Source organism: Pelobates fuscus, chromosome 10 (assembly GCF_036172605.1).
Source record: "Pelobates fuscus isolate aPelFus1 chromosome 10, aPelFus1.pri, whole genome shotgun sequence".
NCBI lineage: Eukaryota > Metazoa > Chordata > Amphibia > Anura > Pelobatidae > Pelobates > Pelobates fuscus.
Genome location: NC_086326.1, coordinates 16,741,323 through 16,758,744, shown reverse-complemented (window position 1 = coordinate 16,758,744; position 17,422 = coordinate 16,741,323). Strand labels below are relative to the sequence as shown.

Below are 17,422 nucleotides of genomic sequence, written 5' to 3'. Positions count from 1 at the left end.
ATTATATATATATACATGCTAAGAGTTGAAAGTGTACACTTCTGGTTTTTTTTCAGCAAAGTAGAACATAGTATTACAGAATACAAGATCATGAAAAAGCATTGGACTAAAACACTAAATTTGTACTAAAACTCTGGGAGTTATGTTTAAAGTGTAACCTCTATGTTTTATGTAATACAGAAATACACTCCCTCCACATATACTGGTTACATAGACATGCAAACACAGTCACATACATACATAGACACACAATTAAATGCACAGTCACACAAACCTAAATACACAGTCACATACATAGACACAGTCAGGGCCAGATTAAGAGTCCAGTGGGCCTGGTGCTGACAATTATGATGGGGCCTAATTACAGAATCTTATCGACTAAAAATATTAAAACAGTCATACCTCTCAAGCGTCATGTATCTGATGGAGATGGTATTGGAGGGAAACTCAAAGGATGCAGCTATAAGAAAACACATACTCTGTGCTAATCTCTCTCTAATTTATGCTTTCATCTTTCAAGTAAATCCATACCCCCTAACAGCAGTGTCCAGTGAAGCAGGAAGTCAATGGTCAGTGTAAAAGGGAGGGCCACTGATGCGAATAACGTGACCAGAACTGCCGAAAGGAACGAACATGCCCAAAAAGGGGGCATGTCTGTCCAAAGAATTGGAAGGCCAGCCTGGCATCAGTGTCCCTATGTATCAATGTCAGTATCCCCATGTCGCCCAGTCCCCTAGTCTCCCAGTGTCTCAGTATCCCCATTTCTCCCAGTTTCCCCATGTCTTAGTGTGTCCCGTGTCACTAGGATACTAGGGGACACAGTGAGACATGGGGACACTGAGAGACCTGGGGACGCTGGGAGACATGGGGGCACTTGCGGATACAGTCATGGGGACACTGGGAAACTTGGGGACACAGACATTTGGGGACACACACTGGGAGAAATGGGGACACACACTGGGAGAAATGGGGACACACACTGGGAGACATGGGGACACAGACATTTGGGGACACTGGGAGAAATGGGGACACAGACATTTGGGGACACTGGGAGACATGGGGACACAGACACTGGGAGACATGGGGACACACACTGGGAGACATGGGGACACACACTGGGAGACATGGGGACACACACTGGGAGACATGGGGACACACACTGGGAGACATGGGGACACAGACATTTGGGGACTCTGGGAGAAATGGGGACACAGACACTGGGAGAAATGGGGACACAGACACTGGGAGACATGGGGACACAGACACATTTGGGGACACAGACACATTTGGGGACACTAAGGACACTGAGAGACATGTGGACACAGACACTGGGAGACAAGGGGACACTGGGAGACATGTGGATACTGAGACAATAGGGACACTGGCTGGGAGGCATGGGGACACTAAGCGACATGGGGACACTGGGAGACATGGGGACACAGACACATTTGGGGACCCTAATGACACTGAGAGACATGAGGACACAGACACTGGGAGACTAGGGGACACTGGGGGACATGTGGATACTGAGACACTAGGGACACTGGCTGGGGACATAGGGACACAGACACTGGGAGACATGGGGACACACATTTGGGGACACTGGAAGACATGGGGACACAGACACTGGGAGACTAGGGGACACTGGGAGCCATTGGGACAAAGAGACACTGGCTGGAGACATGGAGACACTGTGTCCCTAGCAGTGGCGGATCCAGAGCCTGATCTCGGGAGGGGCACTTGTAGATTATTTAAATAAAAAATCCAGGCACAATAACCACTACAGCTCAGTATAGTAGTTATGGTGCCAGTAGTGCCAGGATCCCACCCCAGAGTAAGTAGTCATACCATTTAAGAACAGTTTGACAACTTACCTGGGGTCTGCTGGGATATAGGGCATAGGAGCAGTGGTGTGTGTTAGGGGTGAAGTGTCTGAGCGGTGAAGTGTGTGTGTGAGTGCGGCCGTGTATGTCGGGGGGGGTAGTGTGTGTGTGGGGGGCACTGTATGTCTGTGGGGCATTGTGTGTATGGGGAGCACTGTATGTATGTGTGGGGCAGTGTGTGTATGGGGGGCACTGTGTGTATGGGGGTCGCGTGTGTGGGGCAATGTGTGTAAGGGGGCAGCAGTGTGTGTAGGGCACTGTGTGTCTGTGTGTGTATGGGTGTGCAGTGTGTGCAGTGTGTGTGTGTGTGTGTGTATGGGGGGGCAGTGTGTGTATGGGTGTGCAGTGTGTGTGTATGTGTGTGTATAGGGGGCAGTGTGTGTATGGGGGGGCAATGTGTGTATGGGGGGGCAATGTGTGTATGGGGGGGAAGGAGGGTAAGGATGCTTTTTGATAATAAAAAAAATGTATTTAATAAAATATATATATGTATGTCCCACCTCCCTTCTTACCTTTACTGGGAGGAGGGGGGACATATTTTGTTCCCTGGTGGTCCAGTGGGATTCCCTGGTAGTCACAGTGGTGAGGTGAACTCTAGCCCGCAGCTCCAGGTAAGAGCTCCCGGGTCCTCTCTCCCTCCCTTTCCCTCCCTCCCCTGCCGGCTGGCAGCACAGTGCCTGCGGACCGGGGAGGGAGATCTCTGATCTCCCTCCCCGGTCCGCAGGCACATTGCAGGGCTGGCACTTGGACAATGCCAGCCCTGCATTAGCCGGCAGGGGGGAATCTCGGTGGGGGGCAATTGCCCCGTTGCCCCCCCCCGGATCTGCCAATTGTCCCTAGTGTCTCCGTGTCCCAATGTGTATCCCAATGTCCCTATGTCTCACAGCATCCCCATGTGTCTCAGCGTCCCCATGTCTCACAGTGTCCCCTAGTGTCTCCACGTGTCCCTTAGTGTCTTAAATGTCCCCGGCTGCCTTTCTCCTCACTTCCCCGTTTCTGCAGGCTGGGAGCTGCTGTCTGAACTCTCTGTGCTGTGTAGCCGCTCCCCTACAGATTAGTGAGGAGAGAGGGGCAGGGAGGGAGATGCTATAACTTCTTATCCCTGCCTCTATCCACACACAATAACCCCTACTGGCTGGTGCTGTTATTGCAGAGTAATCTCAGTTTATACTGAGAAAAATATCTGCATTTGTATTGCCGGTATTACTGCAATACCGGCACGGCCAGGCAGCCTCAAATACTGGCAAACCTAAGAGTAGTGTGGGCCTATTCTATGGGCCTGGGCCTGGGCCTGGAGCTGCAGCTCCATCAGCCCCTATGTTAATCCGGCCCTGGACACAGTCACATACATTCATAGACACACAATTAAATGCACATCCATAAAAACATAAATACACGGTCAAATACATACATACATAGAAACACAAACATTGATATGTCACATACATAGACACAGAGTCATATACATACATACATACATACATTACTAGGAGGGAGAAGAGGAGGCCAAACTTATGGCAGACTGTGGATTCTAGTGCTGGAGAAGCAGATACTTATTTTTTCCCCTTTGCAGGTGGCTCAGTTGAAAGGCGGCAGGTACATGCAGATCACTCCAAACCTGCAGTCTGTATCAGCAATGCACTGTGTCTAATTAAACAGCCAAATCCTGCTCCCGCCCTCCCTGCTGTCACCATGAATATGTCCCTGATTCACATGTCCATATCATGGATAGTGAGTCTGCTGGGTGCCTATAGTGTGTCCGAGCGGAGGTCGCTACCCAGTGTTACTCTATGAAAACTAATGAAGACGAGTCCTATTCAAGGGCTAGACTTCAAAAAAATGACCACTAGTATGATGCCACTTTTTCATGGTAATCATTTATGATTTAAATAAACCTCTATTATTACCACGAAGAATGACATTATAGTAGTGGTAATTTTTCTGAAGTCTAGCCATTGAATAAGGCTTATCTTTATTAGTTTTCAGTGTTGTCTCTAATATGGTTATGCCCTAAATTACCCCCTCAATCTTGTTTTGCAACTCTTTTTGTATCTAAGATTTTTATTTGCAAACCGAGTTAATCTATCTTCAGATACCCTTAAGTTAGATTCAACTGCTGTGTAACACATTGTTTATTGTGAATACGTAGTTTATTGTGCAACACATTGTTTATTGTGAATGCGTAGTTTATTGCATACATTGTTTATTGTGAATGCGTAGTTTATTGCATACATTGTTTATTGTGAATGTGTAGTTTATTGCATACATTGTTTATTGTGAATGTGTAGTTTATTGCATACATTGTTTATTGTGAATGTGTAGTTTATTGCATGCATTGTTTATTGTGAATGTGTAGTTTATTGCATACATTGTTTATTGTGAATGTGTAGTTTATTGCATACATTGTTTATTGTGAATGTGTAGTTTATTGCATACATTGTTTATTGTGAATGTGTAGTTTATTGCATACATTGTTTATTGTGAATGTGTAGTTTATTGCATACATTGTTTATTGTGAATGTGTAGTTTATTGCATACATTGTTTATTGTGAATGTGTAGTTTATTGCATACATTGTTTATTGTGAATGCGTAGTTTATTGTGTAAAACATTGTTTATGTAAATGCGTTGTTTATTGTGTAACACATTATTTATTGTGAATGCATAGTTTGTGTACGCATAGTTTATTGTGAATGCGTCCTGACAAATGCCCAGCTTTACCATGGTGATATAATGGAACTGGCATCAGCTCAGAGGGGTCAGTCTGGGCTGCAAATGCAAACCTATATATAAATATAACGTTTATTTATGATTTACATACTCCTTTCTCTTCAACAGACTACAACAAACAATACTATAAAAGGAGAATTAACAGCTGAGGCTAATGATCTAAGGAGTATCCAGACATCAATAGACACAAAACTACTACCACAGATTGTAAGTGTTTTTATTTTAATTTAAAAAGAAAGGTAACCTTCTTTGCAATTTATCTCATTAATAAAGCATGTGTTTCATGTTTCATTTAGCACCCTAACTGGTTTAAATGATTTGTAGCGATGTTTTCTACATTGTAGCTAAAATCTGCCAATCAGAAAAAATAACATTGTCTACATATATCAGAGCTGTGTTCGATGGAGCCAATAAAAGGGCACAGCTCAATGACTGATAGGTACCGTGACCAATAGTTCAGAGATGGGGTGACAATGACAGGTTTATTTATTTTTATTATTGACATTAGAAAGCGCCAACATATTCTGAAAAGCTGTACAAAGAAAAAAAAAGACAGTACAATATAAGCAGAACAATACAAAATGTAGACAGCCCTACTCGTGAGCTTACAATCTAAAGGATGATCTTGATACTCATTGTTGTTTGCGGATAGGGCTAATTTATCAATAAAAACGAAATGAAAATGTATTGTAGCTTTTACCAAAACTTATTGAAAACCAGATAGCTTGTCAATATTGGTAATAAAAAAAAAAATAATTAAACAAATCGTACTCTTTTCTTATTTATTATTATTTTTTATTTTTTTTAGAAAACGCTGAATGACAGTATCAACAATCTGAAATCGATATCCCCAAACCTGGCTGTAAGTTTTTACATTGTCAAGCTGATGGGGTCAAAGACCCCCCCAAATATTTACTTACACTGCGACGGATTTGCCTGCGGCTGCTGTTTCCCCCCCCGGCTGAGATAATCATTACTATTCCTACAGGGAAGCATGGCGGAGGGCGGTACAGTATGGCAATCACCATGCTGCACCAACCAGCAACTTCAGCATTAGCCATTAGCTATTTACGAGTAAAACCCCATATATTAAACTCAGTAGTTGCACTAACTGAACAATTATGTGCAAAAACAGCAGAAGATTGTGAGAAACTAAATTGCATTCAAACCTGAAAAGTTGGTGCTTTCTTCTCGCTGTGTGTTTAGCTGGTGCAGGAGGATTTTTAGCGTGAGCTGGTAGTGTGCAGGAAATCCCTTGGACTATACCTAACGCACGTATGGCAAAGCGGACTAAAGTGTTGGCTTTACTTGAAGATACTTGTTAGAATGAAGCAATTTTCGTAAATACTGTTCAGTTTGCAACTATTTCTAACACTATGCTATATGCTCTATTTTTTGTATTCATTTTACTCGGAGTCAGTGGTGTATTTCAGTTTTTGCTGTCCTAGGCCTGACAAAACATGGGCACCCCTGTATCTAAATTTCTCTTCCTTTTTAAAAAAAAAAAAACAACACATTTTTTGCCTGAAAGACACCCGCCCTTACTGATGCATACACTGATATACACACTGTTTAACCAACACACTTTTACACTTTCACTACACACATTCACGTTCACTGACGGATGGACACATTCACCGACAAACACACATACTCCCTGACAGACACACACATAAACACATACTCTTTGACAGACAGACATACACACTCACTGACAAACACAAATACACACTCACTGACAAACACAAATACACACTCACTGACAAACACAAATACACACTCACTGACAAACACAAATGCACACTCACTGACAAACACATATGCACACTCACTGACAAACACACATACACACTTACTGACAAACACAAACTCATTAACACACACACACAATTTTTTGGGGGGGAGTGCTGGCATGAAGTCTCTATTTCCTTGGGGTCCAGTGGGGCTGCAGAGCTAAGAGGCTGGCGTGCAGGCCTCGGGGTCCAGTGAGTCTGCTGAGTGGCTGAGCGTGCGGGCGTACAGTGCAGGAGGTGAGGGAGCTCCCTGTTCAGCTCCCTCGCGCGCCTCTTAGTGAGGCCGGGGCCAGAGTGAGGTCATATTCCGACTCCGGCATCATTGCGGGTCGCGCGAGGCAGCTGAACAGGAAGAACTTGGAGGAGAGTGCTCCCTCGCGTGCCCCCCTTCATCCCAAGCAGATGCCAGCCTCGGGGCCCCAAGGTGGCCACCCGGCCAGCACCTGGGCCCCCCAGGACAAGAGGCAGACAAGGCATCTGCCAGGACGATTGGAGGGTGGCTTTTGCCGCCCCCCTCAAAGTACCACCCAAGGCAAATGCCTTGTCAGCCTCGCGCTAAATACAGCTCTGCGCAGAGTATGTTGCTCATATAATCTGCTTCAGGTGGAAATATTTTGGTTTTGTCAGTGAAATACCAATATCTTCCTCTTCTTGCTGCGCCCCTATTTGTATATTTCTTTGTAGGTCATAAAATCCCACTAACTATTCTTGGTAATGCTGAACCCATAACTCCCGTTCAATGTACTCCACTTATAAAAGTGCCTTTCCCTAGAGACATTTGATAAGTTGGGGTGTCCTGGATTGTAAGCTTGTACTTATTAAATATCACATTAATAACCATGTTAAGTGTTGCTGTTCTTTGGTCTAACTTTAGAAATGATTCTAACTGCTATTTATTTATTTTTGTTAATTTTATGTTGTTTATATTTTTAGGGGAATTTAAATCAGACGCTGGCACGGGTCGCAGCCACTCAGAGTTTTGTGAATGCAAATGTATCTACCATTGTAAAAAATGTAAGTTTTCATTAAATCCTAAAAGGTCCAATTATGATCATTTTCCGGGAATAGGTTATCTCCCAGATGTGCCAGGACTCAACTGGTTTGTCAATCGCTACATCTTAAATATACATTGTACAGAAAAAAGATCACCAGATGGATTCAAATATTGACACAAGTTATAGGTCATTTTCAATGTTTTATTCAGCTGTGTAATTGCCAAAGAAGTACCCCTTTCAATGATCTGTCTGATTTATTCTAATAGGAGATTGGGAATTTCTTGAACACCATATTACAATATTTCACCGATTACATAAGCTGGTCTAAGGACACGGTAAGTGATTATGTTTGCAGACATAATAATGTTCAAACAATTTTGCCATTATGTCATGTTCCAGATTCTTTGTATAGAGTGTGAGTGGTCTGTTGTTAATCATGTATGCTAGGTTTTGCTATCAGGAGTAGAGGGTGTTAATGGTAGCGAGGTAGGTATGTGTGAATGGGGTAGGAATGGGATTAGTATGTATGAAAATGGTGGGTGGGTGGGATGTGTGCAGATGGTGGCAATGGGCTAGCAGTGGGAAGTCCCACTAAAGCAAACATTGGATAACTTGTTGCTTTCTGGACATGATACATCTTCCGCTGTCTGCGAAAGAATGGTGGAAGCAATGGTTGGAAGGGGGTGGCTTATTTAATGCTAATGATAAAAGCAGACAGTGTGATACAGTATTGCTATAGATACGAATGGCTCTCTATTTTGAGAACAATAGCTGTCGGAATGTATTCTGATTCTGTTCCATTTACTGTCTTTCTATTCTATCTGATCTTAGATCAAGCAGAAAGTAGCTCGATGTGCTCCTGTCTATAGTGCTGTGAATTCTGTGCAGATTGTTCTCTGTGATTACTTCGTGGACTCATTGGTAAGCGTTGGCATAATATTCTCATTTTACACATGTTTTATTTTATTTTGTTTAATACAGGGTTGAACACTCTGGCATAATAACAAACACAATACAGTGGATGAGGCTTCTATTTTTTTTATCTCTATATCAATCAAACTTGGAATTAGAGAATATCGACAAGTGATTTGCCAGTTTTAATCCAATAAATCTAATCTGTGAACATTGCAGATTTAGAGAATTTGCCCAATTTGGGTATTATAGACTAAAATGTGAAATTCCCTTTTCATTTGCCACGGACATTCACTGTACACTAGTTGCCCCTGTGGCTCTAGGTGACATACAAGTGACATCACGTTTTTTTTAATGCCTGGCTAGTAATTGTGTATAAATGAATCAGATCTTCAAAGTTTGTTAAGCTTTTGCTTTATTTTTGCAGAATGGCTTTTGGTTTAGCTTGGGCTGGTGTACTATATTCTTGATTCCAAGCATCATCCTGTCCGTGAAACTCTCAAGATACTACAGACGGATGAAGTCATCAGATACATTTGAGTAAGAAAAGCTTATATACATTATGTAGGTAAAATACAATCAAATTCATGGTAGGGACACTATAGTCACCAGAACAACAACAGCTTATTGAATTTGTTCTGGTGAGTAGAATCATTACCATCAGGCTTTTTGCTGTAAACACTGTCTTTTCAGAGAAAATGCAGTGTTTACATTACAGCCTAGTGATAACTTCACTGGCCACTCCTCAGATGGCTGTTAGAGATTCTTCCTGGGTCATGGCTGCCTAAAATACATCCAAACATATCTCCTCCCTCTGCATGCAGACACTGAACTTTCCTCATAGAGATTCATTGATGCAATTCATCTCTATGAGGAGATGCTGATTGGCCAGGGCTGTGTTTGAATCATGCTGGCTCTGCCCCTGATCTGCCTCCCTGTCAGTCTCAGCCAATCCTATGGGGAAGCACTGTGATTGGATCAGGCTACCACTTCTGATGATATCAGCAGAGTGCTTGTGTTTTTTTTTAGGCAAACAGCATGCAGCTCTACAGATTCTGGCTTGGATACAGTAAGATTTTACTATATTTATGGAGGCATGAGGGGCCCAGGGGGGCTAGATGGTGGTTTTAACACTATAGGGTCAGGAATACATGTTTGTGTTCCTGACCCTATAGTGATCATTTAATTAATAACTAGATTACATGATAATAGGCCCACTCTGTGAGACAAAATGAAAAGTTTGCTTAATTTTCATTTTGTAGAGCGCTGGTCTCACTGTGGGTGCCCTGTCTCCCTGGTTGTGATCATCAAATTTGTTGTCAGCAGGGCTGGCCATAGGGGTGTGCGAGCTGTGCAGCCGCACAGGGCGCCATGGACCAGGGGGCGCCCTGCGGCCGACACAGCTCACACATTGCCGGCTGCCCGGGTGGAGTATTTAATTATTCTCCACCCTGGATAAAAACAAAACAAAACATAGGGGCGAGGCTTAGCGTGGGGCAGGGCTTAGTGTGCAGTGGAGGGGGGGGGGGGGGGGGGAGGGCTAGAAGTACTGGGTTATTGCTGCATTGGAAGCAGGAAGGAGTCCCTGCTTCCCCAACAACCAGAATCCAGGAGCTGCACTCCTCCATATTGAATAGAGGTAACTATGTATGATTGCCTGCCTGCCTGCCTGTGTAACTGACTGTATGCTTGTGTGTGTGTGTGTGTGTGTGACTGACTGTCTGCTTGTGTGTGTGTGACTGTCTGCTTGTGTGTGTGTGACTGTCTGCCTGTGTGTATGTGTGACTGTCTGCCTGTGTGTGTGTGACTGTCTGCCTTTGTGTGTGTGTGTGTGACTGTCTGCCTGTGTGTGTGTGTGTGTGACTGCCTGTGTGTGTGAGAGTTATGCATGATTTAAGGCTCTTAGGAGCCGAAATGTCGCACTTATTTTGGTGAGGTGGTGAACCCAAGAAGAAATTCACCTTCTATATCCTGGAGTGCTGCCTGTTTTTTTCTTCTTTGGTACTACAATGGTGGATTCAGCGGTGTCCATCCTATACACAGAGCGCCCCCTTGGTGGAAGGCCGGAGTATATGTGCAGGACCTGAGTGCAGGGTATTCTGTTTTTGTGTGTGTGACTGTCTGCCTGTGTGTGTGGCTGTCTGCTTGTGTGTGTGTATGGCAGTTTGCCTGTGTGTGGCTGTCTGTGTGTGTGACTGTCTGCCTGTGTATGTGGCTGTTTGCATGTAACGGTGTATGTGTGACACTGTATATGTGGCTGTATGTATATGACTGTCCATCTGTACCTGTGTGTGTTTGTAATTGTCTGCCTGTAACTGTATGTGTGTGACTGTCTGCATGTAACTCTGTGTGTGTAATGAATATTTATTTTTAAATCATTATTAATTTAATAAATCCCCGATACAATCACTACACTTCTATACACACACTATACATGGATGACAGGGGAGGGAGGCGCTGCGAAGATGTTTCGCACAGGGCACCTAAAGGCCTAAGGCTGGCCCTGGTTGTCAGCCAATCCAATGATTCCCCTTGAGAAGCATAGCTAGACCAGTGAGCTTGCGAGGCAAAAGGCGCCTATCCGCATCTCCTCCTAAACAACGGATCTCTATGGGGAGCATTGCGTGGATATGCTGAATGTCGGTTTCCCAATTTTTGCAGGATCGAACACAGGAAGTACCTCTAGTGGCTGTCGGAGTAAGAAGCCACTAGAGGTGCACTAAATTATTAATTGCAGGCAATTGAAGTGCAAATTGTGACAAAATTAGCTGAATTTAAATAGATTTTTCCACTGCTGTTTTTCCATCTGAAGTATTTTGGTCTCAGATTTGCAGTTCCCTCGCCAATTGTCCACAATGAATAGTTTAGTGAAACTCCACCACAGGGAATGACTCTTACCCATCATTTCCTGACACAATGAAAATGTAGGTTTAAAAGAGGCTCATTGAAGTGGTTGTAGTGCCTGGAGTCCTCTGGCACTGTCCTTCCATTCAATGTAAACTACTCCAATTGTACAGCGCTATGGAGTATGATGGCGCTATATAAATAATAAAATAATAATTTAGAACATTTTAACTTTAATTGTGGATCCCTGGCCACCTGTAGCCACACACCCACTGGAGCAGAGATACACACTTCCTTTTAGCCATACCAACACAAAGGAGCTGTGATAGCCTGAAAGTTGACAGCCACCCTTGGCTACTTAAGCTAATGCTTCCTCGTTAATCCACACAGGACAGAGGGGATGGGACTGCAGGGGGCTCTTGTGTAGTGTTACACAATTAAATAAAAAGGTTCAACACTGAATGAAAGGATGTCACCAGGGGACATCAGACACTATAGCCGTTTCAATAAGATGAAATGGTTCTCCTTCTTAATTTATACAAAATGCAATGTTTTCTATATTTATAAATAAATAACAGAAATAACACCCTCAAACACCTCCACGGTGAGAGTTCTTTTAATTTAATTGAGGTAGTTATTCAGCCAGTCCTATCTTGCCATAGTTATATAGAATGTAATTCCAAACCATGCTGTTCCTAAAATCCTTTTTTTATTGTATTTTGCTTTCACAGCGATCCCAGTCACATGGAGATGTAAGTTAAAAAATGTTTTAATTGATTTTTATTTGATTATTATTTTTTTAAATACATAAAAAGCATTCAAAGATAAAATAGCCATTGTCACGTCCCTATGGGTTCCATACACCTGGCACTAAAAGGTTTAAATAAAATTCAAAGTGCAAATAAGTGAAATGAGTGATTTAAAATGGTTACTACAGAAGCATGTGATATAATATTTTTACGGGTTCTGGAGTTTTATCATTTTCACTTGGCAGTTAGATATTTACTTTTAATTAAAAAGATGCCCTTGTGCAGTTTTTGGAACATTCTATATCTGTTTATTTTATGATCAAGCCCATAAGCTTTGATCTCAGTCCAAATCTAAATCTATGAGTGTTGGAGTCCTCCAATCTCCCACGCCCGCTGTAAGTACAAGAATTTTCCATTTACTTGTGAAGTGGAGATTAATACAGCGAGCAGCCTGCAGGCCTTGTTTTATCAAGCCCCCATCCTGGAGTTTTCATGGTTTAAAGGAATATCTATCTTGAATAAATGGACAATGCTGTCACCTTAAATGGGTATACCACACCCCAGCATGTTTCACTATCCATTTAAATTCCATATATTTGGGAATGGCTCAACTTTTTCACTAATTCCTACTTTTTAGCAAGGCATTCTTTATTTGGGTTTGTTAACAAGGTTTCCGGTCTTATTTAATTACTTACACACAGCAGGAGCCCTTAACATATTTGTGCCTTTTATGTACATAATGGGGGATAAGGGGAACAATATGTCCTCTATGCTTCGACAACAGGAAATGGTCCTACTGTTTTTTTTTTTTTTTTGTTTTTTTTTTTATTCTTTATTTTTGCTGTGCAGGTGGTTACAGGATATCAACAGACGCCACAACAGCGTATTTCAGGATGTACAGTAGTTAAACAGTGGCATGACAATTCGCACATTTTTCTATTTTTTTTAGGAAGCTTGACTAAACAGCTGTATTGTCAGAGTAAGATTAAATAAAACAAAATAAAATAATAGATGCTTAACTATTCAAGTGGAAAACAAGCAATGCTAGCACATCTAATGATTGTGCCCAAGAGTTAAAGAGAGGCAGTTATACATGACGTGGTTATTAGCAGCAAGTTAGACGATTATAATGCGCTTGCAAATTATGTTAAGATGCTAAGTGTGATGCCCTGCGTATCACATTTTTAATTATAGATATAATTTGACAGTGTATCTGCGAGTTACAAAAAAGGCCTGTGTTGCCATATAGGAAAGTACTGGCTAGTAATACAACATATATTAAGCATTTGTATGTCAATAGCTAACAGCACTATTTTTCGTAGATTCAGCGTATATTTAATATGGCAACACAAGCTTGATAGTGGTGTCAGATTACAAAGACTGACTGTGTGAAGCCCTCTGCAGTTGGTTTTAACCCGAGACAGGTGGGGTAGGTCGGGAGGCAGTGAGCCTGCTAGATCCAATGGGTACTCAAACCTAGTGCCTGTGTGCAGTTCACAATACCCACTCAGCCTGCTCAGGGGGTTGGCAATCTTACAGTGCCCACAGATAGTTCATAAAGGGCAAGTGTCTCAGAGTTGTGTCGCCTTGTGTTTAGATCTGTCTTGAGGCCAGGGGGACCCAGGTAAGAGGCAGCCTTCCAAGCCTGGGTACGGTACCTGTCTGGCCCCCAGCCCATGGGAGAGCCTGCTGGCGGTCGGGTTGAGGTTCAGGTGCGCTGCGGATGCCAGCAGCGCTGAGCCCCCGTGATTGTTGGATCGCGTAGATAACTTGTTGTACAGGCACCATATCAGAGCTGCAGTTCCGGTCACCTTTCAGACGGTGCCCCGCAGGGGCTAGGCAGAGCTCCTTCGTGGTGGATTTTTTAGCTGGCTTGGGAGCCGTTGAGGTCGTCGCATGGGCTCAGCCTGATCTGCACAGTCAACCCCCCGCACTTCGAGCTTGTGGGAAGCAGAGACCGCGGGGGCTCAGGAGGTGAGTGTCTTGTTGAGGCTGGGTTGGGGGTAGCTGGCTTGAGGGCAGTGCCGTCAAGGTTGGTGCTCGGATTGCGCCGTCTGCCTGTGTCTGCACCTCGGCGGTGTCACCTGAGGGACACACAGTTGGGGCTGCTCCAGGCACCGTTCTCCGGTAGGTTGGCACTGGTGGGTAGGAGCTTGTCTGCTCTTTTGCCGCTTTGTTCGTGTTTGACTTTTCAGTCTTGTGCTAGTGAGTCTGCCATGTGAGTGGGCTGTAGAAGGAGCGAGCTCCGGTCTGGCGGCCATCTTGTTTTGGGCCTCGAGCTCATGTGTCAGCGTGGCATTGCCTCCAGGTGCTATTGCTATGGGGCGAGGACCGGGATATCCCCCCCGGTCCAGAGGGGGGGGGATCGGGACCGGGACCGCGATGGTCAGATTCATTGTTGGGTTCCGTAGGGCAGGATAGTGGAGCGGCGGCCGTCCACTCCACTCACCGCCAGGTAGGTCCCGCTTGGTGCAGCGGTAATCTCTCCCCCGAGGGACTAAAACTCTGCGAGCTAGCCTCTCCTCGGCTCCGGTGGCCCGCAATCACCGAGGGTCGCAGTTGTGGCCCCTTTAATCAGTCAAAGTCCCGATTTTCTGGCTTAATTTTGACCTTTTCGCAGGAGCAGCTCTTTCCTGCGACCGTTAGGCTTGGCGGCCCGGCCCCGCCCCCCTACTGTTTTTTTTATATAAAGTGACAGCAGTGTAAAAACAGAAGGGGGTGAGGAGGTGGAAGCAAATATCCCCTGGGGGTTATTTTCTATCATTAAATCTAGTTTCAACCTTCTAAGTTATCTTGTTTCAGACTAGAGTAAATATAAATTAAAGGAACATTATAGGGTCAGGAACACAAACATGTATTCCTGACCCTATAGTGTTTAACCCGCCATTTAGGTGTCTCCCCCCCCAGTCCCCCTATAAAAGTTTAAAACTCATCTTATTTTCAGCGTTGCGCGTGTCTGCCGATGCTGGCCCCGCCCCCTTTGTGACATCAAAATGGCTGATTTTTATACAATCCAATGCGTTCCCTTTGGGAACGCATTGGATTGGCTAAAATTGGCACAGGGGCGGGGCCAAATGCCGTTTTGGCCAATCAGGACCTCCTCATAGAGATGCATTGAATCAATGCATCTCTATGAGGAAAATTCAGCGTCTCCATGCAGAGTGTGGAGACGCTGAACGGCAGGGCTGCCTATTGTGCAGCACTGAGCCAGGAAGCACCTCCAGTGGCCATCTGAGGAGTGGCCACTTGAAGGTGTCTCTAGGGGCAATGTAAACATTGAAATTTTCTCTGAAAATGCCTGAAGGGAGCTATTATACTCACCAGAACAACTACATTAAAGGGATTCTCCAGTACCAGGATAACATATTTGTTTTCCTGTCACTGCAGGACCCTCTAGTGCTTCTCTACCTCCAACCCCCCCATCCCAAGTTAAAACCCCTTCAGTGACTTACCGGAGTCCAGCGCCGATGTCCCTCGGCGCTGGCGCAGGCTCCGCCTACTCTCCTCCCCCGCCGACGTCAGCCAGCGGGGAGGACCTAATGTGAATGCGCAGCCGTCTGTGGGGGAGACCTAATGCGCATGCAATGCTTTCCTATGGGGACTTCGGCAACGCTGGTGGTCCTTACATAGTGTGAGGACGTCCAGCATCGTATAACACACTTTCAGATAGTAGAGATTCTATTTTGGAATTTGATTTAAAAAGAAAAGATCTACACTTGGAATATTTTCTAAATTTGGTGATTTCAATTTCTTTCCATTATGTGCGCTAACCGTGGCTATTAATTCTGTTTTGGTCAGCCTTTCGTGGCTTTCAATACATTGACAGTTGTGTATGCTACATGGATGCTCCTTTCCTTAAATCCTATGTTTTGGGAGTTATTCACCAAAGTTGCTATAACAACTTTTCTTTTTTTAAGGTAATTAATGCACAGTCTGTCCTTGGTGGGCTTTTTATGCACACACGACAGATATTCCAATTTTTTATTAAAGTGTTACTCCAACGTCCATGATCACTTCAGCTTTTTGAAGCAGCCATGGAGGAATGAATCGGCTTTAAACACTGCACAACCAGAGTAATTAGTACTTATGTGCTGAAGGCTGGTTACGCCTCTGGCACATGTGACACTAACAGCCGCAAACTCTGTTCTGGACTACCTAATATCAATTCTGTGCATAGTTTGTCTGTTGTCAGCGCACACTGCACTCTGGCAATAGACGTAATGTGATTACCCCCTTGCAGGTAGAGCCTGCAGGGGAGTCTTATGCCTCCCCTCGTCCCTGCCTGCATCGTTCCCACCTGTCGATCCATTTTGTTCATTTATTTTAAACTCCGCTATTCCTCTTGCTGGCTCAGAGCGTACACATGTGCACTGAGACGGCTAAATGGTTCTTTATGAGAAGCTTTTTATTGGACCGCGAGTCAGCTGCCGTGACATCAGGAATGCAGATTAAGGAACAGCGCACACACAAAAATAGTTTTACATTTTACAAGGCTACTTAAAATCACCTATCTCACAACAAACAAATACGGGGATTCAGTTCCACCATATGGCCATATTGTATCAAACCCACCACTACTTCACAGTACCCCAGTATCGGTGGGTCCTACACTAATTTTAACATGGAAGATCAGGAATGGCATGGAAATACGTTTTACTTACCATACTTATTTAAACCTGTTTTAGCGATTGAGGGGGTGGAACCTAAATAATAGTGATTGGAGTAACCCTTTAAGGGTCAACTGAACTCAAAATGCATGTTTTTTATTTTTTTAAATATGTAAAGCCCCAAAACAGTCTGTGTTGTTTGAACTGTGACGGTACACTGTTATTGTAACCATTTCTCTCTCTCCACAGGACTTCGACTTCACAACAATTTTTAATTCCTCGCGTAGTCGCAAAAGCTTGAAACGGAGTGACCATTTTTTTTGTGAACTATGTACGCCAAATGACGAGGCTACAAAATGGATTTAATTACTGTGTGGGATCAAAATAGGGATTTCTTGTTAATTGTCTTTTTTCTAATCAGCATATTTATTTTTTTTAAATGATTTATTTATTTCCATGGAATTTCACAGAATGTTCATATTGTTAGATTGGCAGACTCTGGACAAGGTTAATGGGAGTAATAGCCCAGACGACAGGGACAGACTTTGCCTCTCTATAGGGTGAAGGGAGTAGAAAGTTAGATTAAATGTGTAAATGTACATACACACAAACTGCTGCTGGAGACCGTAAAATGCACATATTTTAATAGAATGCCTGGAAACTGTGTAGATATCACGGGTTATGACAAAAGGTGGAACTACTGAAAGCTGGACATCAGTATAACAGATCCCCAGCAAAAAATGGACTACATCCCCTGTGATTACAGTCATAAAGAAATCAGAGATAATGCCAATTGAAAGCCTTTGTCTTAAAAACTATTTGCTTTACTGTGCATTATATGATAAACTAAGGGTTCGCATATCAGGAGACCTCAGTCAGATTGGACATTCCCGGATCATCTGACTTTTTT

The 17,422-nt window shown here is 43.7% G+C and overlaps 1 protein-coding gene across 1 annotated transcript in view; it reads left to right on the top strand.

The window, feature by feature from the left end:
- The window catches only part of LOC134575653 (prominin-1-A-like), a 125,055-nt gene extending 107,633 nt beyond the window's left edge, over positions 1-17,422 (top strand). The window contains exons 18-25 of the mRNA XM_063435001.1: positions 4,721-4,819; positions 5,421-5,474; positions 7,339-7,419; positions 7,667-7,735; positions 8,232-8,321; positions 8,740-8,852; positions 11,888-11,908; positions 16,762-17,422. Of these exons, the coding sequence (XP_063291071.1) occupies positions 4,721-4,819; positions 5,421-5,474; positions 7,339-7,419; positions 7,667-7,735; positions 8,232-8,321; positions 8,740-8,852; positions 11,888-11,908; positions 16,762-16,813 (579 nt within the window). The 3' untranslated portion in view covers positions 16,814-17,422. The remainder of the gene's footprint in view (positions 1-4,720; positions 4,820-5,420; positions 5,475-7,338; positions 7,420-7,666; positions 7,736-8,231; positions 8,322-8,739; positions 8,853-11,887; positions 11,909-16,761) is intronic.